This window comes from Mobula hypostoma, chromosome 8 (genome assembly GCF_963921235.1).
Source record: "Mobula hypostoma chromosome 8, sMobHyp1.1, whole genome shotgun sequence".
Taxonomy (NCBI): domain Eukaryota; kingdom Metazoa; phylum Chordata; class Chondrichthyes; order Myliobatiformes; family Myliobatidae; genus Mobula; species Mobula hypostoma.
Window position 1 is genome coordinate 5,800,731 of NC_086104.1, and position 23,863 is coordinate 5,824,593.

General features: G+C 48.5%; 1 protein-coding gene across 1 annotated transcript in view; it reads left to right on the forward strand.

Annotated features, from left to right (window-relative positions):
- The first annotated feature begins 297 nt into the window (after positions 1-297).
- Positions 298-23,863, forward strand: part of LOC134350351 (uncharacterized) — a 135,275-nt gene continuing 111,709 nt past the window's right edge. Inside the window, exons 1-2 of the mRNA XM_063055428.1 lie at positions 298-395; positions 18,871-20,115. Coding sequence (XP_062911498.1) covers positions 18,889-20,115 — 1,227 coding nt within the window. The 5' untranslated portion in view covers positions 298-395; positions 18,871-18,888. The remainder of the gene's footprint in view (positions 396-18,870; positions 20,116-23,863) is intronic.

Below are 23,863 nucleotides of genomic sequence, written 5' to 3' on the forward strand. Positions count from 1 at the left end.
GGAGGGAGAGGAGGGGGAGGAGGGGGAGGGAGAGGAGGGGGAGGAGGGGGAGGGAGAGGAGGGGAGGAGGGGGAGGGAGAGGAGGGGAGGAGGGGGAGGGAGAGGAGGGGGAGAGGAGGGGGAGGGAGAGGAGGGAGAGGAGGGAGAGGAGGGAGAGGAGGGAGAGGAGGGAGAGGGAGAGGAGGGAGAGGAGGGAGAGGAGGGAGAGGAGGGAGAGGAGGGAGAGGAGGGAGGGGTCGGAAACCGGTCCTGCGACGCCTCTGGCCATGTGACAGGAAATCAGAGCGAAGAGCCAGGAGCCTCGGCGCCACTCAGCTGGATACAGCGGGCGCTGTCCGATCCTCGGACCCTCGCCGAATCGGAGCGCCATCCTCACCGCGTCTGCAGAAGCCGAGGTACGTGATTCACGGGCTGTCCTGCCGTTCCTACCCTTCCCGTTCACAGCCCCACCCTGCAGAGCCCGGGCGCAAGCCGGCATGTGAAGGCAGTGTTTGTCCGTGTCACAGAGACCGAGCGAGAGGCGGAGGGACGGGAGGGAGAGGAGGGGGAGGAAAAGGGAGGGAGAGGAGGGGGAGGAAAAGGGAGGGAGAGGAGGGGGAGGAAAAGGGAGGGAGAGGAGGGGGAGGAAAAGGGAGGGAGAGGAGGGGGAGGAAAAGGGAGGGAGAGGAGGGGGAGGAAAAGGGAGGGAGAGGAGGGGGAGGAAAGGGAGGGAGGGAGGGGGAGGAAAAGGGAGGGAGAGGAGGGAGAGGAGGGGGAGGGAGAGGAGGGAGAGGAGGGGGAGGGAGAGGAGGGGGAGGAAAAGGGAGGGAGAGGAGGGGGAGGAAAAGGGAGGGAGAGGAGGGGGAGGAAAAGGGAGGGAGAGGAGGGGGAGGAAAAGGGAGGGAGAGGAGGGGGAGGAAAAGGGAGGGAGAGGAGGGGAGGAAAAGGGAGGGAGAGGAGGTAGAAAGTGAGGGAGGAGAGGGGGGTTAGGGAGAGAAGGAGGGAGAAAGGGAAGCAGAGGAGGGAAAAGGGGACAGATGGAGAGAGAGAGAGAAAGGAGGGAGAAGGAGGAAGAGGGAAAGAAGGGGAGGGAGAGCGAGCGAGGAGGAGAGATGGAAGGTGAGGAAAGGAGGGAGAAGTGGAGAGGGGTTAGGAGGAGGAGAGAGGGAGGACGAAGGGGAAGGGGGTTAAAAGGGTAGACAGTGAGGGAGAAAGAGGGGAGGGAGAGGGAAAGACAGTGGGAGAGGGACGGAGTAGGAGAAAGAGAGGTAGGGAAAGGGGGATGGTGTAAGAGGGGGCAGAGAGAGAGTGAGGAGGGGAGGTGGGAGAGGAAAGACTGGGAGGTGGTGGTGAGGCAGGAGGTTTGATGGAGAATGGGCGAGGGATATGTGGTGAGTAGAGCTGGACTTGGTTGTCAGGCTATTGGAGTTGCATGCCACTGGGAGCATTTAATTGGTAGGGGGAGTTTGTCTCCATTGCCACCCCGACTATAACACCGGTCTGGGGATGCACACACAGCAACCTAGGCAGATACAGGGATCCTGGAATTCTCTCCAGCTGCCAGAGCGTGGTGAATCTGGGGAATTCATTGCCACACATTACTGTGGAGCCCAGATCACTGGGTCTTTTTGAAGCAGAGGTTCTTCTCGTCTCTGCCGAAATGGTACACCGACCCATTTTCCCCACCAGCCCGCAACACCCCAGTCGGAGAGGTGTTCACTCTCTACCACCAGCTCCCATTCTGAAACACAGAGTCCTTACATGTGTGGCAAACACAGTACCCCAGGGAACAACCTGGTGGGGTATCTGTTGCCCTCCCGGTGGGAAGTCTAACCCTCCCCAGGTGAGGAGACTGGACCTGTGCAGAATATTCCAGCGGCCTCCCTCCATGTGAGTGGAACAAAATGTTTCTCGCCTTGTGCTGGATCTTCTCGCAAAAAAGACGGGCAGACATGTCAGTCTGCAATGAAATGTGTCCAAAACCAGCCAGGTCCAGCTGAACATCAACACCGCTCTGTTTCAGAATTATCTCATCTTCCGGATATTTCCGCATGTTGTCCATAAAGCACAGGAGCAGGATTAGGCCACTCGGCCCGTCGAGAGTGTTCCACCATTCCATCATGGCTGATTTATTATCCCTCTCAACCCCATTCTCCTGCCTTCTCCCCGTAACCTTTTGCTTCCTGACTGTTCACAAACCTGTCAACCTTTGCTTCAAATACACCCAGGGACTTGGCCTCCACAGCCACCCTCTGGCTAAAGAAAGTCCTTCTCATTTCTATGCTACGGTTCGTCCTTCTACTCTGAGGCTGGAATGGAGACAGTTTTCAAAAATGAGGGACTTGAGAATTATAGTGAAGAGACCCAAGAGAACAGTGCAGATCAGGGGAAAACAGCCATCATCACGCTCTGAAATTTTACATTAGATTATGAGAACACTCAGTCCTCTTTTCGATGATTTTAAGTTCCCTGGCCCCCACCGCTTTATTTTCACCATGGATGTCCAGTCCCTGTATATCTCCATCCCCCATCAGGAAGGTCTCAAAGCTCTACGCTTCTTTTTGGATTCCAGACCTAATCAGTTCCCCTCTACCACCACTCTGCTCCGTCTAGCGGGATTAATCCTTACTCTTAATAATTTCTCCTTTGGCTCCTCCCATTTCCTCCAAACTAAAGGTGTGGCCATGGGCACCCGTATGGGTCCTAGCTATGCCTGCCTTTTTGTTGGGTTTGTGGAACAATCTATGTTCCGTGCCTATTCTGGTATCTGTCCCCCACTTTTCCTTCGCTACATCGACGACTGCATTGGTGCTGCTTCCTGCACGCATGCAGAGCTCGTTGACTTTATTAACTTTGCCTCCAACTTTCACCCTGCCCTCAAGTTTACCTGGTCCATTTCCGACACCTCCCTCCCCTTTCTAGATCTTTCTGTCTCTGTCTCTGGAGACAGCTTATCCACTGATGTCTACTATAAGCCTACTGACTCTCACAACTATCTGGACTATTCCTCTTCTCACCCTGTCTCTTGCAAAAATGCCATCCCCTTCTTGCAATTCCTCCATCTCCACCGTATCTGCTCTCAGGATGAGGCTTTTCATTCCAGGACGAGGGAGATGTCCTTTTTTAAAGAAAAGGGCTTCCCTTCCTCCACCATCAATTCTGCTTTCAAACGTATCTCCCCCATTTCACGCACATCTGCTCTCACTCCGTCCTCCCGCCACCCCACTAGGAATAGGGTTCCCCTTGTCCTCACCTACCACCCCACCAGCCTCCGGGTCCAACATATAATTCTCTGTAACTTCCGCCACCTCCAACGGGATCCCACGACTAAGCACATCTTTCCTCCCCCCCCCCTCGCTTTCCGCAGGGATCGCTCCCTACGCAACTCCCTTGTCCATTCGTCCCCCGCACCCCTTCCCACCGATCTCCCTCCCGGCACTTATCCTTGTAAGCGGAAGAAGTGCTACACATGCCCTTACACTTCCTCCCTTACCACCATTCAGGGCCCCAGACAGTCCTTCAAGGTGAGGCAACACTTCACCTGTGAGTCGGCTGGGGTGATATACTGCGTCCGGTGCTCCCGATGCGGCCTTCTATATATTGGCAAGACCCGATGCGGGCTGGGAGACCATTTCGCTGAACACCTACACTCTGTCCGCCAGAGAAAGCAGGATCTCCCAGTGGCCACACATTTTAATTCCATGTCCCATTCCCATTCTGATATGTCTATCCACGGCCTCCTGTACTGTCAAGATGAAGCCACACTCAGGTTGGAGGAACAACACCTTATATTCCGTCTGGGTAGCCTCCAACCTGATGGCATGAACATAGACTTCTCTAACTTCCATTAATGCCCCACCTCCCGCTCCTACCCCATCTGTTATTTATTTATACACACATTCTTTCTCTTTCTCTCTCCTTTTTCTCCCTCTGTCCCTCTCACTATATCCCTTGCCCATCCTCTGGGCTTCCCCCCCACCTCCCCTTTTCTTTCTCCCTGGGCCTCCTGTCCTGTAATCCTGTCAAATCCCTTTTACCAATCACCTTTTCAGCTCAAAGCTCCATCCCTCCCCCTCCTGTCTTCTTTCATTTTGGATCTCCCCCTCCCCCTCCCACTTTCAAATCTCTTACTAACTCTTCTTTCAGTTAGTCCTGACGAAGGGTCTCGGCCTGAAACGTCGACTGTACCTCTTCCTACAGATGCTGCCTGGCCTGCTGTGTTCACCAGCAACTTTTATGTGTGTTGCTTATCATCCGATTGAATGGTGGAGTAGCTTTGACAGACCTAGTGGCCTATTCCTGTTTCTGTTTGCTTGTATTCTTTCCTGCAGCTGACATTATATTCCATCTTCAATGCCTTTGTCCCCCTTTTCTCGTTGCCCCGAAGCCCCCCTGCATCCACCACGTGGTCACCCTTCTGCCCAGTGTTGTATCACTAGTAAACCTGGAATTGTGATACTTGATCCTTTTGCCCAGTCACTGATGCCAGTCGGGAACCAGCCCAACCCCTGCAGCACCTTGCCAGTCACAGTTGTAGAATCCTTTTATTCCCACACTCCCCCGTCAGTTAACTAATGGCATGAGTAGGAACTGGCCGAAGTTAACTGGAAAGGGATATTTGCAAGAAAGACAGCAGAGCAGCAATGGCTAGAGTTTCTGCGAAAAATAAGGGAAGTATAAGACAGATATATTCCAGATAATAAGAAATTTTCAAAGGGAAGAAGGACACTACCGTGGCTGACAAGTGAAGTCAGAGCCAAAGTAAAAGCAAAAGAGAGGGCATACAAGGTAGCCAAAGCTAGTGGGAAGATAGAGGATTGGGAAGCTTTTAAAAACTTGCAGAAGGAAACTAAGAAAGTCATTCGGAAAGAAAATGTGAATATGACAGGAAGTTGGCGACTGATATCAAAGAAGATACTAACAGAGAGCCTGCAGTGAGACTTAGATAGTTTAGGGGAATGGGCAAAGAAGTGGCAAATGAAATACAATGTTGGAATGTGTATGGTCATGCACTTTGGTGGAAGAATTAAACAGGCAGACTATTATTTAGATGGGGAGAGAATTCAAAATGCAGAGGTGCAAAGGGACTTTGGAGTCCTTGTGCAGGATACCCTAAAGATTACCCTCCAGGTTGAGTCGGTTATGAAGAAGATGAATGCAATGTTGGCATTCATTTCGAGAGGTATAGAATATAAGAGCAGGGATGTAATGTTGAGGCTCTATAAGGCCCTCGTGAGACCACACTTTGAGTATTGTGTGCAGATTTGGGCTCCTTATTTTAGAAAGGATGTACTGACATTGGAGAGGTTTCAGAGAAGATTCACGAGAATGATTCCAGGAATGAAAGGGTTACTATATGAGGAACGTCTGGCAGCTCTTGGGCTGTATTCCCTGGAGTTCAGGAGAATGAGGGGGGATCTCATAGAAACATTCTGAATGTTAAAAAGCCTGAACAGATTAGATATGGCAAAGTTATTTCCCATGGTAAGGGATTCTAGGACAAGAGGGCACAACTTCAGGATTGAAGGACATCCTTTTAGAACTGAGATGTGGAGAAATTACTTTAGTCAGAGGGTGGTAAATCTGTGGAATTTGTTGCTGCGAGCAGCTGTGGAGGCCAAGTCATAGGGTGCATTTAAGGCAGAGATAGATAGGTTCTTGATTAGCCAGGGCATCAAAGGGTATGGGATGAAAGCAGGGCAGTGGGGATGACTGGAAGAATTGGATCATCCCATGATTGAATGGCAGAGCAGACTTGATGGACCGAATGGCCCACTTCTGCTCCTATATCTTATGGTCTTATTATGGTCCACCCCCCCCCCCCCGCCCCAATGCGGTATGCTTTAATTGTACTAACCACTATGCCAATGCTTATCTGGATAGCTTTCAAATGTGCCCACCTGAACCACTATTTCTGACAGCTCATTCCAAATGCACACATAGATGAAAGGAAAATGGAGGAGAGGGGTAGATGGAGTCGGTTAAGAGGTCGGCATAACATTGTGGGCTGAAGGACCTGTACTACTCTATGTTCTTTGTATTGAGAAACTGCCCTTGATGTCCCTTTGAATGGTGCTCATGTTCCCATTTCAGCCGCTAATCGTGTTGGTGGCTTCTGTCCATCTGATTACATCACTTGTTCTCCCTTCTCCATTCGGCTTGGTGGAGCCCCAGGGACGATTCTGTCAAACATGGCATCTATTTCTGAAATTCACGTTAACTGCTCAATACAACTGTTGATCTCAAAGTGTCCTGCACCCACTGGAGAGCGGGTGTGGGTGACCTCAAGAGTCGTAGAACGTGACAGCACAGAAACAGGCCCTTCGGCCCATCGTGTACGTGCTGAGATGATGGGGAGAGTTGGGTGTTGGGACTCCTGGCGGGGTGGATGAGGTTCTGGAGAAGTCGTTGCTCGGATGTCCCAGTGGGTGTTTAGTTCCCACATTCTGTCCTTAGACTGAAGTCGGTGTGAATTAGAGGTCTGTCTCATGGTTACTAAATAAACTTTACGGTAATTCACCCAAAATACTGGAGGAACTCTGCAGGTGAGGCGGTATGTATGGAGAGGAATAAAGAGCCCACTTTTTTGTCCAAGGCCCTTCATTGGGACTGGGGGAAGAAGATGGTGGGAGGAGGGGGAGGAGTACATGCTGGCAGTTGATAGGTGAGGGGGAAGATGGGAGGGTGGGGTAGGGGGCAATTGAATTGAGAAACTGAGAGGTGATGGGTGGAAAAGGTAAAGGGCTGAAAAGGAAGGAATCTGATAGGAGACGAGGGTAGACCATGGGAGAAAGGGAAGGAGGAGGGGCACCAGCGGGAGGTGATAGGAAGGTGAGCAGAAGAGAAGGGGTAAGAGGGGAGCAAGAAAGCAGAAGGGGTGGGGGGAGATATTCCCAGAAGCTGGAGAAGTTGATGTTCATGCTGTCAGGTAGGAGGCTGTCCAGACACGAGAGAAGGTGCTTCTCCTCCAAACGGAAAGTAGCCTCACCATGGCAGTAAAGGAGACACTGTACGGTAGCTTTTCTTTCTTGATTACATGGGACTTGGGTGGGTTGGCAATTTGAATTTACTTTGTGTAGGATGGGGCAGAAGGTCAATTAACTAAAAGCAATTCCCAAAATAATGGGGAGTTACCTTGGGCTCTAAGTTCATAGCTCCCTCAACATGTCAACATAAGTAGACAGGATGGTAAAGGGTTACATATACAAAATGCAGGAAGATATCAGCTGGTCAGTCAGCATCTGTGGAAAGGAATATGTTTCGGGGCGAGACCCTCCATTAGATCTCTGGCAAGCTGTCCTTCATCGCATGAGGCTTAGAGTTCAACAGTCAGGAAGTCGTATTGGAGATGGATTCGACCCTTAGTTAGGCTGCAGCTAAGAGTATTGCCTGCCATTCTGGTCACCCCATTGTAGCAAAGTTGTGGGTCTCCGGAGAGAGTGCAGAATCAGTTCACCAGGACCCGGCCTGGATTTGAGAGCATGTTCTATTTCAAGAGTCTGCACAAACTTGGGTTGTTTTCTCCAGAGCAGCGAAGGCTGAAGGGAGATCTGATAGAATTTCATAAGATTATGAGAAGCATAGATAGTGTAGAGTGCTGGTATATTTGAACTTAATTGACTTTATTACTTGCATCCTTCACATACATGATGAGTAAACATTTTCACGTTACGTCTCCATCTAAATGTGCAATGTGCAATTTATAGTAATCTGTAATAAATAGTTGTCGTCGTGACTATCCCTCAAGGTCAAGGATGATGGTCTTCGTTCTGTTGATCTATTTATGGGCTCTCAAATGGCTTATGAGTCCAATCTTGAATAAATAGTATGTACAACAGGACAGCTAAAAAATCATAGAAGTACAATTGTATCAGTATGAATTAAGCAGTCTGATGGCCTGTTGGAAGAAGCTGTCCCGGAGCCTGTTGGTCCGGGCTTTTATGCTGTGGTACTGTTTTCCGGATGGTAGCAGCTGGAATAGATTGTTGTTAGGGTGACTCGGGTCCCCAATGATCCTTGTTTATGCAGCTGTCGCTGTAAGTGTCCTGAGCAGTGGGAAGTTCACATCTACAGATGCGCTGGGCTGTCCGCACCACTCTCTGCAGAGTCCTGCGATTGAGGGAGGTACAGTTCCCATACCAGGCAGTGATGCAGCCAGGCAGGATGCTCTCAATTGTGCCCCTGTAGAAAGTTCTTAGGATTTCGGGGCCCATACCAAACTTCTTCAATGGTCTGAGGTAAAAGAGGCGCTGTTGTGCTTTTTTACCACACAGCCGGTGTGTACAGACCACGTGAGATCCTCAGTGATGTTTATGATGAGAAACTTAAAGCTGTTCACCCTCTCAACTCCAGATCCATTGATGTCAATAGGGGTTAGCCTGTCTCCATTCCTGCTGGAGTCCACAACCAGCTCCTTTGTTTTTGCGACATTGAGGGAGAGGTTGTTTTCTTGACACCACTGTGTCAGGGTGATGACTTCTTCCCTGTAAACAGCCTTGGTATTGTTTGAGATTAGGCCAATCAGTGTAGTATCATCAGCAAATTTAATTATCGGATTGGAGCTGTGGGTAGCGACACAGTCATGGGTATACAGAGAGTAATGGAGGGGCTTAGTATACAGCCCTGAGGGGCATCTGTGTTGAGAGTCGGAGGGGCAGAGGTGAGGGAGCCCACTCTTACCACCTGCCGGCGATCTGACAGGAAGTCCAGGATCCAGCTACACAAGGCAGGGTGAAGGCCGAGGTCTCTGAGCTGCTTGTTGAGCCTGGAGGGAATTATGGTGTTGAATGCTGAAATGCAGTCCGAGAACAGCATTCTCACGTAAGCCTCCTTCTCCAGATGTGTAAGGTCTGTGGCAATTGTGTCATCTGTCGATTGATTTTGGCGGTAGGTGAATCGTAGGAGTCCAGTGTGGGTGATAGCAAGCTGCAGATGTAATCCTTGACCAGCCTCTCAAAGCATTATTGAGGTGAGTGCGACAGGACACCAGTTGTTCAGACATGTTACCTTGGTCTTTTTTGGTACAGGGACAATGGTGGATAATTTGAAGCAGGAGGGCACTCTACACTGGGAGAGGGAGAGATTAAAAATGTCTGTAAACACAGCTGCCAGTTGTGCTGCGCACATCCTGACTACTCGCCCTGGGATGCCGACCGGTCGGTCCCGCAGCCTTGCGACTGTCCACTCGTTGGAAACACCTGCGTACCTCGGCCTCGGAGGTGACCAAGCTGCAGGTCTCTTCGGTCGCTCTCCTCGGGCTCAGTGTCGGCGACATCGAATAGAGTGTAAAGAAAGATTGAGCTCATCTGGGAGAGAGGCACTGACACTTGACAGCACCACTGCGCTTAGCTTTGAAGTCCGTGATAGTGTGCAGACTTTGCCATAAGCTGCGTGTGTTGTTGGTGGGGAGTTGTCCCTGTATTGTTTTGCTGCCTTGATGACTGTACGTCGATCGTAGCTGCATTTCTTGAGTTCCTGCTGATTACCGGCAATGTAACCTCTGTCTCGCAGGGTAAAAGTTGCCCGCACAGAACTGTGATCCATGGTTTCTGGTTTGGGTAGACCCTGACCAATTTTGCGGGGGAGCAATGTCTGTCATGCACTTCAGTATGAAACTTATGACCCCATCTGTGAACTCGGAGACATCCTCGTCATGGAAGGCATTTCAGTTGATGTCATCAAAGCAGTCCTATAGCATGGAGGCCGTCGACGGTGGACGGTTTTAAATATGGACGCCTCTTGTTTCAACTTCTGCCTGTACATCGGCAGAAGCAAGATGGAGGAATGATCCGACTTTCCAAGCAGTGGACGGAGGAGCACTTTGTAAGCGTTGCGGAAGGGAGATTATCAGTGGTTGAGTATGCTATCTCCCCATGCGCTCACCTGGATGTGTTGACAAAGCTTCAGAGAGAAAGTAGACAGTGACGCTGTTTTAAAGTCTCCAGCAACGATGAAGGCAGCCTCTGGGTGTGCAGTCTCCACGGTGCTGGTCTTGTACAGTTCTGTGAGAGCCAGGTCAGTATCAGCCTGCGGCAGAATGTACACAGCTGTGATAATAACAGCCACAAACTCCCTGGGCAGCCAGAAAGGTCTACACAGCAGCCCCAGGCACTCCAGATCCAGGGAACAAAAGAATTTGAGGGCTTGCATATTCCAGGGGATCGCACCAAGTATTATTGACCCTGAAGCCTACCCCACCTCCTTTATTCTTCCCAGAGAGGCTTTTTGACCGATCTGCCCAGAACAGGGCGAACCCAGAGGGCTCAATGGCGTGATGTGGTATCTCCTCCGTCAGCCAGGTCCCACGAAACACAAAACGTTACATTCCATTGTTTCCCACTGGCAGGAGATTCAGGCTGTCAGTTTGCACAGCTTATTGAATATGGACTGAACTTTAGCCAGGAGTATGCTAGGGAGCAGCAGCCTTTTTAACAAACTTTTTTTTAAACACAGTTAGTTCATCACCAGTTGCCCAATTACAGGAAGGAGTTGGCAGGCTTTGGAAAGGGCGCAGGAGAGGTTCACCTAGGTTCAGCCTAGGTTAGAGGGTATGAGGGTTAGAGGTTATGTAGTGCGTATGCGCCGGTCGTGCATGCAGCCTGTTACAGCTGCTCCGGCTAGTCTTCTTACTTTTTCTTCTTATTTTTTTAACTTACGTTATTCGTTGTATTTTTTTTCACAGTAACACATTGAAGCTGCACCCTCTCTAACATGCTGGTGGAGAGAGTTTTATCTGGGTTTTTAGCGCTGGAAATAGTTACATTCCGACATGTCTCATTAGCCGGGCAGCAGTATGGTCACATTGTTTATTCCAGGGACCAGCTGATTGAGTTTATGCCGGCCGGTTTAGCGAACAGAGCGGCGGACACCCCAGCTGAATTCTGGAGGAAAACACACAGAGGATGCAGAGGGGGATCAAAAAGGCGAGGGAAGAGGACTGGGTCGAGACAACAGAGACTTATGAAGAAGAGGATTTATGAGCCGTGTCTTCCCTCTCTCATAATGGGCAATGTGAGATCGCTGGGTAATAAAATGGATGAGTTGACGGCGCTAGCCAGGAGTCAGAGAACATTTCGGGAGTGCAGTCTTATGTGTTCTACTGAAACATGGCTGCACGAGGACATACCCGACCAAAACGTTTCCATAGAGGGTTTCCAGACTGTTCAGGCTGACCGGAAGTGCACTGAGAGCGGTAAGCGTAAAGGAGAGGGGCTTGCTGTTCTGGTTAACAACAGATGGTGCAATCCTAGTCATGTTACGATCGAGGAACGTGTTTGTAGTCCAGATATTGAACTTTTTGCTGTTGGACCCCGGCCATATTCCACCGAGATACAACACTGGGCGTCACGGGAGGTTGTTCCTGCCTGTGGCCATCGAACTTTGCAGCTCCTCCTGTGGAGGGTCAGACACCCTGAGCTAATAGGCTGGTCCTGGACTTTTCCATCTGGCATAGTTTGCATATTGTTGTTTGATAGTTTGTGGTTTTGTATTTCTATATTTATGCTCTATTCTTGGTTGGTGCAGCTGTAACGAAACCCAATTTCCCTTGGGATCAATAAAGTATGTCTATCTAAGGAGAGGCAGGGCAAACTTAAGTTTTTTTTCTCTGGAGTGTCTGCATAAGGTAGATAGTCAGAATCTTTTAGATAAAAGAGGTGGAGATTCACGGTTGTGGGTGGAGTGGTGGGGGCCTGGAACAGACCGCAAGGATGCAAATGCAAGCAAATGAGATGCTGGGGAGCAAGAAGCCTTAATGTACAGGGGATGGAGTGATATGGATCACGTGCAGGCAGGTCAGTTTAATTTGGAATTGTGTCCAGCTGAAGGCTGAAGGGCCTGTTGTTGCTCTGCACTGTTTCACTCTCAGTGGTCATTTTATTAGATACACCTGCTCGCTAATGCTAACGTCTAATCAGCCAATCATGTGGCGGCAACTCAATGCATAAAAGCATGCAGACATGGTCAAGAGGTTCAGCTGTTGTTCAGACCAAATATCAGAACAGGGTAGAAATCTGATCTACATGACCTTGACCGTGGAATGATTGTTGGTGCCCAGCAGGGTGGTTGGAGTATCTCAGAATCTCGTGGTATTTTCAAAAACCTCTATCTCTAGAGTTTACAGAGAAGAGCGCGATAAACAGAAAAAAATGATGAGTGGCAGTTCAGTGGAGGAAAAAAGCTTGTTTTTAAGAGAAGTCTGAGGAGAATGGCCAGTTTGGTTTAAGCTGACAGGAAGTCAACAACCCAAATAACCAATTGTTACAACGGTAGTTTGTAGTAGAGCATCTCGGAACACACAATATATCAAACTTTTACGGGGATAAACGACAGCAGCAGACCTTAGGTCTTCTGCTTCTCTAGGCCATCCCCTTCAAAAGCAGGATGACACAACTGTGGCTAACAAGGGAAGTCAAAGCCAACACAAAAGCAAAAGACAGGACATATAATCGAGTAAAAAAATTAGTGGGAAGTTAGAGGATTGGGAGACTTTCAAAACCAACAGAAGGCAACTAAAAAGCCATAAGGAAGGAAAAGATGAAATATGAAGGTAAGTTAGCCAATAATATACAAGGATACCAAAAGGTTTTTGAATTATATAAAGATAAAATAGATGAGAATAGATCTCAGACCTCTGGAAAAATTATGCTGAAGAGGTAATAATGGGGTCAAGGAAATGACGGATGAACTGAATAAGTATTTTGCATCTGTCTTCACTTTGGAAGATGCTAGCAGTGTGCCGGAAGTTCAAGAGTGTCAGGGGGCAGAAGTGAGTGCAATTGCTTTTACTAGGGGGAAGGGGAGGGAACGTCGACTCAGACCATGAGAGGCCTGCGTCGGGCATTTTCATGCCTTACAAGGCGCAGATTGGAAGTCTGTGTGGGGCGACACTCCTCACACAGACTAGAGCAATGTGTGATTAAATGCCTTGCACAAGGTGCTTGGGAAACTGTAAGGTCTGAAGGTAGATGAGTCACCTGGACCAGATGGTGTACACCCCAGGGTTCTGAAAGAGGTGACTGAAGGGATTGTAGAGGCATTAGTAATGATCTTTCAAGAATCATGAGATTCTGGAATAGTTCTGGAAGAATGAAAAATTGCAAGTGTCATTCCACACTTCAAGAAGGGAGGGAGGCAGAAGAAAGGAAATTATAGGCCAATTAGCCTGACTTCGATGGTTGGGAAGCTTTTGGAGTCGATGGTTAAGGATGTGGTTTTGGAGTACTTGGAGACACATGATAAAATAGGCCATAGTCAGCATGGTTTCCTCAAGGAAAATCTTGCCTGACAAATCTGTTGGAATTCTTTGATGGAATAGCAAGCGGGATAGACAAAGGAGAGTTGGAAGAGGTTGTGTGCTTGTATTCTCTAAAGGCCTTTAACAAAGTGCCACACATGAGGCTACTTAACAAGCTACAAGCCCGTGGTATTACAGGAAATAATACACGGGTAAAGCAGCAGATGATTGGCAGGAGGCAAAGGGTGGAAATAAAGGGAGCTTTTTCTGGTTGTCTGCCTGTAACTAGTGGTATTCCACAGGGGTCTGTGTTGGGACTGATTCTTTCTATGTTATATGAGGGGTGATTGACAAGTTCATGGCCTAAGGTAGAAGCAGTCAATTTTAGAAAACCTAGCACATTTATTTTTCCTACATCCACAAGTGGTCGTGGAGCAAATGGATCCCTTCTTTGTAGAAGTTGGTGTCTTGGACCTCCAGAAAGTGGTCCACAGCAGGGGTGATTGATAAGTTTGTGGCCTAAAGTAGAAGGAGATGAGGAGAAACTTCCAATTTTCTGCATTTTCACTCAAAAATTTGAACTGCACGTGCATGTAACGAGAGCTGTGTAACTCATCTCCTTCTACCCTAGGCCACAATCTTGTCAATCACCCCTGCTGTGGGCCACCTGGAGGTCCAAAAGGCTCTCGTTACATGCTCGTGCAATTCAACTCTTTGAGTGATGATGCAGAAAGTTTGAAGTTAATAACTCATCTCCTTCTACCCTAGGCCATGAACTTATCAATCACCCCTGCTGTGAACCACTCCTACAAAGAAGGGATCCGTATGCTCCACGACCACTGGACTAAGTGTGTACATGTAGGAGGGGACTGTGTTGAAAAATAAATGTGCTAGGTTTTCTAAAATTGACTCCTTCTACTTTAGGCCATGAACTTATCAATCACCCCTCATATGTCAATGATTTGGATGATGGAATTGATGGCTTTGTAGCCCAGTTTGTGGACAATATGAAGATAGGTGGAGGGGCAGGTAGTATTGAGGTAGTAGGGAGGCTGCTGATGGACTTTGATGGATTAGGAGAATGGACAAAGAAGTGGCAAATGAAAAACGGTGTCGGAGAGTTTATGGTAATATAATTTGGTAAAAGGAACAAAAGTAGATTATTTTTTAATTGGGGAGAAAATTCAAAAATCAGAGGTGCAGAGGGACTTGGTAGTTCTTGTGCAGGAATCCTTAAAGGTTAATTTGCAGGTTGAGTCTGTGGTGAGAAAGGCAAATGCAATATTATCATTCATTTCGAGCATATAAATAGAAAAACAGATATTTAATGTTGAGGCTTTATAATGCACTTGTGAGGCTTCACTTGGAGAATTGTGAGTAGTTTTGGACCCCTTATCAAGTTAAGTCAAGTTTATTGTACTTTCCACCATAAGCTGCTGGTACAGTGCACAGTAAAAACGAAACAACGTTCCTCCAAGACACTGGTGCTACATGAAACAACACAAAACTACACTAGACTATGTAAAACAACATAAAAACTACACTAGACTACAGACCTGCACAGGACTACATAAAGTGCACAAAACAGTGCAGGGCAGTACAATAATTAATAATTATTTAAGAAAGGATCTGCTGATATTGGAAAGGGTTCAGAGGAGGTTCACAGAAATGATTTCAGGAATGATAAGCTTATCATATGAGGAGCATTTGATAGCTTTGGGCCTGTACTCACTGGAATTTAGAAGAATGAGGTGTGATCTTATTGAAATCTATGGAATGTTGATAGAGTGGATGCTGAGAGGACGTTTCCTATATAGTAGGACCAGAGGGCATCTCAGGATGGAGGGATGTCTATTTAGAATGGAGATGAGGAATTTCTTTAGCCAAAGGGTGGTTAATCTGGAATTCGTTGCCATGGGTGTCTGTGAAGGCCAGGTCATTGAGTGTATTTAAGGCAGAGGTTGATGGATTCTTGATAAGTCGGGGTGTGAAAGGTTATGGGGAGCAGGCAGGCGAATGATGTTGAGAGGGAATGAATCAGTCATGACTATGGTGGTCTTAAAGTTGTACCTAATAAAGTGGCCACTGAGCTTTTGTCCTTTGTGAAAGGCTTTAGCTGGAATGGTGGAGCTATCTTTTGAGAAAAGATTTGACAAACTGTATTTGTCTCCGTGGGAGTTTCCGGGACCACCAGTACTTTTAAGTTGCTGAGTTGAGTGGACGAGGTGGATGTGGAGAGGAGGTTTCCTCTTGTGGGAGACTCGATCTGAGGGTCATTGTTCAAGGAAAAAGGTGAGCCATTACAGATACAGCAGCTGAAGAAGGTGGTGTCTGAAGGACATCCCTCAATGGTGGGGCTTGGGGGACTGGTGTGTGTTGGTGAGGGACATAGTGCCACAGCCTTCCGCTCACCCAACGTGAACCAGCGCTCTCCCGTCCACTCCTGCACGGGCACTGTCGCGTCACACGATACAGTGCCAGCTGTAAGATGGGTTCCAGTTCACACCGTCATCTATAAGGACTTTGTATATTCTCCCGCAAACAACAGGAATTCTGCAGATGCTGGAAATTCAAGCAACACACATCAAAGTTGCTGGTGAACGCAGCAGGCCAGGCAGCATCTATAGGAAGAGGCGCAGTCGACGTTTCAGGCTGAGACCCTTCGTCAGGACTAACTGAAGGAAGAGTGAGTAAGGGATTTGAAAGCTGGAGGGGGAGGGGGAGATGCAAAATGATAGGAGAAGACAGGAGGGGGAGGGATAGAGCCGAGAGCTGGACAGGTGATAGGCAAAAGGGGATACGAGAGGATCATGGGACAGGAGGTCCGGGAAGAAAGACAGGCGGGGGGGGTGACCCAGAGGATGGGCAAGAGGTATATTCAGAGGGACAGAGGGAGAAAAAGGAGAGTGAGAGAAAGAATGTGTGCATAAAAATGAGTAACAGCTGGGGTACGAGGGGGAGGTGGGGCCTAGCGGAAGTTAGAGAAGTCAATGTTCATGCCATCAGGTTGGAGGCTACCCAGATGGAATATAAGGTGTTGTTCCTCCAACCTGAGTGTGGCTTCATCTTTACAGTAGAGGAGGCCGTGGATAGACATGTCAGAATGGGAATGGGATGTGGAATTAAAATGTGTGGCCACTGGGAGATCCTGCTTTCTCTGGCGGACAGAGCGTAGATGTTCAGCAAAGCAGTCTCCCAGTCTGCGTCGGGTCTCACCAATATATAAAAGGCCACATCGGGAGCACCGGACGCAGTATATCACCCCAGTCGACTCACAGGTGAAGTGATGCCTCACCTGGAAGGACTGTTTGGGGCCCTGAATGGTGGTAAGGGAGGAAGTGTAAGGGCATGTGTAGCACTTGTTCCGCTTACACGGATAAGTGCCAGGAGGGAGATCAGTGGGGAGGGATGGGGGGGACGAATGGACAAGGGAGTTGTGTAGGGAGCGATCCCTGCGGAATGCAGAGAGAGGGGAGGAGGGAAAGATGTGCTTAGTGGTGGGATCCCGTTGGAGGTGGCGGAAGTTACGGAGAATAATATGTTGGACCCGGAGGCTGGTGGGGTGGTAAGTGAGGACCAGGGGAACCCTATTCCTAGTAGGGTGGTGGGAGGATGGAGTGAGAGCAGATGTACGTGAAATGGGGGAGATGCGTTTAAGAGCAGAGTTGATAGTGGAGGAAGGGAAGCCCCTTTCTTTAAAAAATGAAGACATCTCCCTCGTCCTAGAATGAAAAGCCTCATCCTGAGAGCAGATGCGGCGGAGACGGAGGAATTGCGAGAAGGGGATGGCATTTTTGCAAGAGACAGGGTGAGAAGAGGAATAGTCCAGATAGCTGTGAGAGTCAGTAGGCTTATAGTAGACATCAGTGGATAAGCTGTCTCCAGAGACAGAGACAGAAAGATCTAGAAAGGGGAGGGAGGTGTCGGAAATGTACCAGGTAAACTTGAGGGCAGGGTGAAAGTTGGAGGCAAAGTTAATAAAGTCAACGAGTTCTGCATGCGTGCAGGAAGCAGCGCCAATGCAGTCGTCGATGTAGCGAAGGAAAAGTGGGGGACAGATACCAGAATAGGCACGGAACATAGATTGTTCCACAAAGCTAACAAAAAGGCAGGCATAGCTAGGACCCATACGGGTGCCCATAGCTACACCTTTAGTTTGGAGGAAATGGGAGGAGCAAAAGGAGAAATTATTAAGAGTAAGGACTAATCCCGCTAGACGGAGCAGAGTGGTGGTAGAGGGGAACTGATTAGGTCTGGAATCCAAAAAGAAGCGTAGAGCTTTGAGACCTTCCTGATGGGGGATGGAAGTATATAAGGACTGGACATCCATGGTGAAAATAAAGCGGTGGGGGCCAGGGAACTTAAAATCATCGAAAAGTTTAAGAGCGTGAGAAGTGTCACGAACATAGGTCGGAAGGGATTGAACAAGGGGTGATAAAACAGTGTCGAGGTATGCAGAAACGAGTTCGGTGGGGCAGGAGCAAGCTGAGACAATAGGTCGGCCAGGACAGGCAGGTTTGTGGATCTTGGGTAGGAGGTAGAAACGGGAAGTGCGGGGTGTGGGAACTATAAGGTTGGTAGCAGTGGATGGGAGATCCCCTGAGCGGATAAAGTCGTTGATAGTGTGGGAGACAATGGCCTGGTGCTCCTTAGTGCGGTCACGATCGAGGGGTAAATAAGAGGAGGTATCCGCGAGTATATTCTCCCTGTGACCACGTGGCTTTCACCCGAGTGCTCCAGTTTCTTCCCACGTTCCAAAGACATACCGGTTCGGGTCAGTGAGTTGTGGGCATGCTGGAAGTGTGGTGTCATTTGTGAGTTGACCCAAATGCATCCTTGGACTCTGTTGATTGTCAACACAAACGATGCGTTCCACTCAACATACATGTGGCAAATCAGATTCAAAGTAAATTTATTTTCAAAGTACATGTATGTCACCATATACAATCCCAAACGTTCATTTTCTCGCGGGCATTCTCAATAAATCCATAATAGACTAATAAGCATGATAGAATCAATGAAAAGCCATCTCAAATTGGATGTTCAACCAGTCTGCAAAAGAAATAATAATAACAAATAAATATATAAGCAATAAATATCGAGTACACGAGATGAAGAGTCCATGAAAGTGAGACCATAGGTTGTGGGAATAGTTCGGTATTGAGGTGAGTGAATTTATCCCCTCTGGTCCATGAACCTGATGGTTGAAGGGTACTAACTGTTCCTGAACCTGGTGGTGTGGGTCCAGAGGCTCCTGTACCTTCTACCTAATGAAGCTAATAGGTCTGTCGTCTTTTCTTTTAAAGGGCAGGCTGGCAGTGGGTGCATCGAGGTGAGGAGGGGTGATAGGGAGATGGAGGAGGGGAGTGTGTACATAGCAACAGAGGCTGTGAGGTGAAAAGAGGGCTGCAGATGGTGGGATCTGATAGGAGAGGAAGGTAGAGTGGAATGGAGGGAGGGAGGTGTTGAGGGCAGATGGAATCATGAGGGGCGGGTGACCCAGTGGGGTGAGGGACAGGTAGAGTGGGTAGAAACAGGGTGACACATTTCACTGTATTGGTGTTTAAATAGGCACATAACTGAAAGTTAATCTTTAACACTTTGCTCTTTATCTTTGGATCACTGACTCATCCCAAGCTTCCCACTTCTGTTGCCAGGTGAAGAGCCTGGTCATCATGGCAGCAGAAGGGCCCCAGGCCCTGGCCAAGGTCAGCAGCATGGCGATGCTAGATGCGGCGGAGGACGCCAGGAAGGACCTGGAGCTGATCATGAAACCCTACGCCAACTGGGAGGAGTTTCTGACGCCGGGGCCTGTCTCCATTGCCGTCCTGGGCGAGCTGATCTTCATCTCCGCGGCAGAGGCCTTCCAGGTGAAGCTGGGCCCAGCAGGCGGCTCGTCGCGGTCCCTGAGGCAGCCAGAGTCTTTCCACGCCTGCCTGATGCAGGTGAGTGACCAGGGATGGAAGGCCTTCCAGCAGGCCCACAAGAAGATGGACCAGATCCGCCTGTACACAATGATGGCCCCCAAGCACCTGGCCAGCGCTGTCCAAGTACTGGCCCGCCCACCCAGTGTGGTCAAGGCCATGTTGCCCAGTCGGCTGAACAGCCTGAGGAAGGTGGCTGACCAGTGCCAGGGACTGGCGGCATCCGTCGAGGGGGAGTTTGCCGCGCTGATGGACCTGGTGCAGGAGCTGCTGGAGCTGTGCGCCGCCTCCCGCACGGAGTGCCACCACCAGGCCAAGGAGGTCGGGCAGGCGCTGGAGGAGGCTCGGGCGCAGAAAGCGGCAGCCGAGAGGGACAAAGGGCGGCTGGAGGCCCAGTTTGCTGAAGCCTGTGCTAGGATGGAGGAGACACGCGCCCTGTACCAGAAAGCTGTGCGGGCCATCCCCAGCGGGAAGAACCTGGTGGGGGTCTACGTGACGCAGTCCCTGCTGGACCTCACCAGTAGCCTAGCCACTGAACTGGTGGCGGCGGGCTTGACTGAGCCTGTGGGCCTGGCCCTGGAGATCACCAACACGGCCACGCAGCACTTCAAGAAGAAGCTGCAGGACAAGAAGGCGGCGGCCAAGGGGGACGGGGGCCCTGGGAGCTCAGCTGCCCTCTGTCTGAGAGCTATGGAGATGGTGATGGGCAGCGTGCTGCTCCAGGACCTGGTGTCGGACAGCGGGACCCTGGACCCGGCAAAGCTGGGCACTACTCCCTCGGACAGTGGGGCCATGTTCCAGAGCAGCAGGGATCAGCTGGAGCAGGAGCCGGAGGGAGCCGACAGGAATGCGGGCCTGGAGCTGTGCCGGGCTGGGGTCGAGCTGTGCCAGAGGCTGGAGCAGCTTGGCCAGGCCGAGAAGCCCAGTGAGGCCCAGCTGCAGGAACTGGCCTCTGCCGTGCAGGAGCAGAGCACCAAGGTACTGTAAGAAAAATATCTCAAAACTTATTCCGTTGTTCGTTTCTGATTCAAGAGATATCCACAAATGATAAAGTCACGGAGCATGTGTTAAAAGTTGTAAGGGATCAGAGTTACTTAATTTTATTCAGAGATACAACATGGTAACAGGCCCAAGCCACCCAATTACACCCACGTTCCCAGCTGACCTACTAACCCGTACGTCTTTTGAATATAGGAGGAAACCCACTCTGGTTATGGGAAGGATATCTAAACCTCTCACAGCCAGCAGTCGGAGTTGAACCCGGGCTGTTGGCTCTGTAACAGTCTTCCGCTAACAGCCACATCTATATATTCTTCTGTATAAAGAATAAAATACATAGAAAAAGGAAAAATGTTTAATGTATTAGTAGGAGAAACAAAATAGTACTTACAGTGGCATGCAAAAGTTTGAGCACTCCTGGTCAAAATTTCTGTTACTGTGAATAGCTAAGCGAGTAAAAGATGAACTGATTTCCAAAAGGCATAATGTTAAAGATGGCACATTTCGTTAGTATTTTAAGCAAGAAAACTTTTTTATTTCCATCTTTTGTAGTTTCAAAATAACAAAAAAGGAAAAGGGCCCGAAGCAAAAGTTTGGGCACCCTGCATGGCAGTACTTAGTAACACCCCCTTTGCAAGTATCACAGCTTGTAAATGCTTTTTGTAGCCAGCTAAGAGTCTTTTAATTCTTGTTTGGGGGATTTTGGCCCATTCTTCCTTACAAAAGGCTTCTAGTTCTGTGAGATTCTTGGGCCGTCTTGCACGCACTGCTCTTTTGAGGTCTATCCACAGATTCTCGATGATGTTTAGGTCAGGGGACTGTGAGGGCCATGGCAAAACCTTCAGCTTGCACCTCTTGAGGTAGCCCATTGTGGATTTTGAGGTGTGTTTAGGTTCATTAAGCTGTTGTAGAAGCCATCCTCTTTTCATCTTCGGCTTTTTTACAGACGGTGTGATGTTTGCTTCCAGAATTTGCTGGTATTTAATTGAATTCATTCTTCTCTCTACCAGTAAATGTTCCCCATTGCCACTGGCTGCAACACAAGCCCAAAGCATGATCGATCCACCCCCATGCTTAACAGTTGTAGAGGTGTAATTTTCATGAAATTCTGCACCCTTTTTTCTCCAAACATACCTTTGCTCATTGTGGCCAAAAAGTTCTATTTTAACTTCATCAGTCCACAGGATTTGTTTCCAAAATGTATCAGGCTTGTTTAGATGTTCCTTTGAACCTTTTGAATAGAACTTTGTGGCCGCAATGAGCAAAGGTATGTTTGGAGAAAAAAATACCGGAAAATTCTGGAAGCAAACATCACACCGTCTGTTTAAAAAAAAAGCCAAAGATGAAAAGAGGATGGCTTCTACAACAGGATACTGAACGTGTAAACACACACATCAAAATCCACAATGGACTACCTCAAGAGGCGCAAGCTGAAGGTTTTGCCATGGCCCTCACAGTCCCCTGACCTAAACATCATCGAGAATCTGTGGTTAGACCTCAGAAGAGCATTGCATGCAAGACGGCCCAAGAATCTCACAGAACTAGAAGCCTTTTGCAAGGAAGAATGGGCGAAAATCCCCCAAACAAGAATTGAAAGACTCTTAGTTGGCTACAAAAAGCACTTACACCCTATCCTCATTATATGCAAAGGATATGTTCCTCGAAGTTGACGCATAATGTGAAATCGCATAATGTGAATAATTATTTAAGTGGAGAAAATGGGGATGCGTTCCAGAGGGCTTCCTAAATATGTTTTGTCTGTAACTTATTCACATTATTATACCAATACGACACAAAAGCAGTATTACAAGACAACATTTGTATTTAATCAATTTAAGGTAATATTCAATGTAATAAATCATAGGAAGTCAACATCCTAGGGTGTACAGTACTCACCAACAGTGGCAGGTGTGTTCGCTCCGGGAGATGAGTGGTTGTTGTGGTATCGGGCAGCTTTACACGGATAACGTGGATGGTTGTGGTCGTCGGGATAATATCAAGCTCAGCAAGGGGTGAAGAAAGACTCACAGAACTCTTAGAACTGCCGGCAGCAGAAGATTACAGCGATTTGCATAAAGTGGTGAGGGTTGTTTGCTTGGCAGCATTTCATTTTTCAGCATAAATTTGCTTGTAGGGAAGAAGGGTTGACGGCAGGGAACGACTGAAATGCTGACTCCGATCTAAACTTGGGTCCATGTCCATCGCCATTGCCATTTGTGCCAAGTGTTTATTCCCTCACCATTGGTAAACTCCCAGGATTTTCAAAATCGTCTGTTGCTTGCAGCATCTGAGAGACAGTTCGCCGTAAAAAAAATGCGCACGTCTTGAATGTGGATTACACCTTGGTCGAGTGGTTGAATCAGCGATGTTGTGTTAAGCGGCAGGAAATAGGATGAATGCTGTCCAAATGTTTAGGATGGGCTGGCGCATTGGAAGCAACAAAAGAACTTTAAAGGCAAGATTCTGTTCCTGGCAATAGCGTCCCAGAGCTGTGTTACCTTCAGCTGATACCGCACTGTTTATAATTTCCAACTTTTTTTCAAGTGTTAAAGCAGTTCTCTGCCGCTCGGCTGACGGCCCAGGACATGACATCGGACGCTTAGGAGGCATAGTTAAATATTTCAAGCGCAAAATCACTGCACCGTAGGTAAAACCAACAAAAGTTTAAGATTGCGCATCCACACCTTGCCAAAACCAATGCGAGAGTGGCGGGGGAGAGATTGTGAGGCACGCGCACCTGGCTTGTATTGGCGGGAAGGCAGTGCTCCTCGCATAACTGTGAATCCGCACAGTCTGAAGATGCATATAACGAGGATTGAGTTTACAAGCTGTGATACTTGCCAAAGGGGGTTTCACTAAGTGCAGGGTGCCCAAACTTTTGCTTCGGGCCCTTTTACTTTTTTTGTTATTTTGAAACTGTAAAAGATAGAAATAATAAAGTTTTCTTGCTTAAGATATTAAAGAAATGTGTCACCTTTAACTTCATGCCTTTTGAAAATCAGTTCATCTTTTACTCGCATAGCTATTCACAGTAACAGAAATTTTGACCAGGGTGCCCAAACTTTTGCATGTCATTATATCAACTAATCACTAAGCCACTTCATACAGTACATTGCCAGAGGGAACCACAGCTGCCCAGCAGGTTTTCCAGTCCCTCCCTCTCCCCATGTCCTCATCTCTATCTCCAAGTCTTAGCACTGCTCACGAGCCAGAGAAGATTCGCACATGCACAACGGATTTGGCCCTTTTTGTATCCCGCAAGACCCTTTACTCTAATTATTTCCCAGAGAAACATTTTCTCAAAAGGAAGATTGGGTTGTTGGTCACATGTGTATTAGAACGCACAGTGAAATGCGTCATTTGCGACAAATCCATTCAGCGAGGATTTTGCTGGGGGCACAACAGCCCCCAAGTGTCGCCAGAGTTCAGGTGCCAACACAGCATGCCACAACTCTGTAACCCAAACCTGAACGTCTTCCTAATGTGGGAGGAAACCTACATGGTGAAAGGGAGAATGTGCAAACTGCTCACAGCCAGTGGTGGGAATTGAGCCCTGATCGGTGATCACAGACTTGCGCTGTAGAACAAGGCACTAACCACTGTGCTACCATGCCACCTCGTTATACTGTGTCATCGACTATCGTATATGGTATGTACTATCACTTCTCCATGATCTACTGTAGACTGCTACTCACATTAAATTCCCAAAACGTTCCCCCTTGAACTT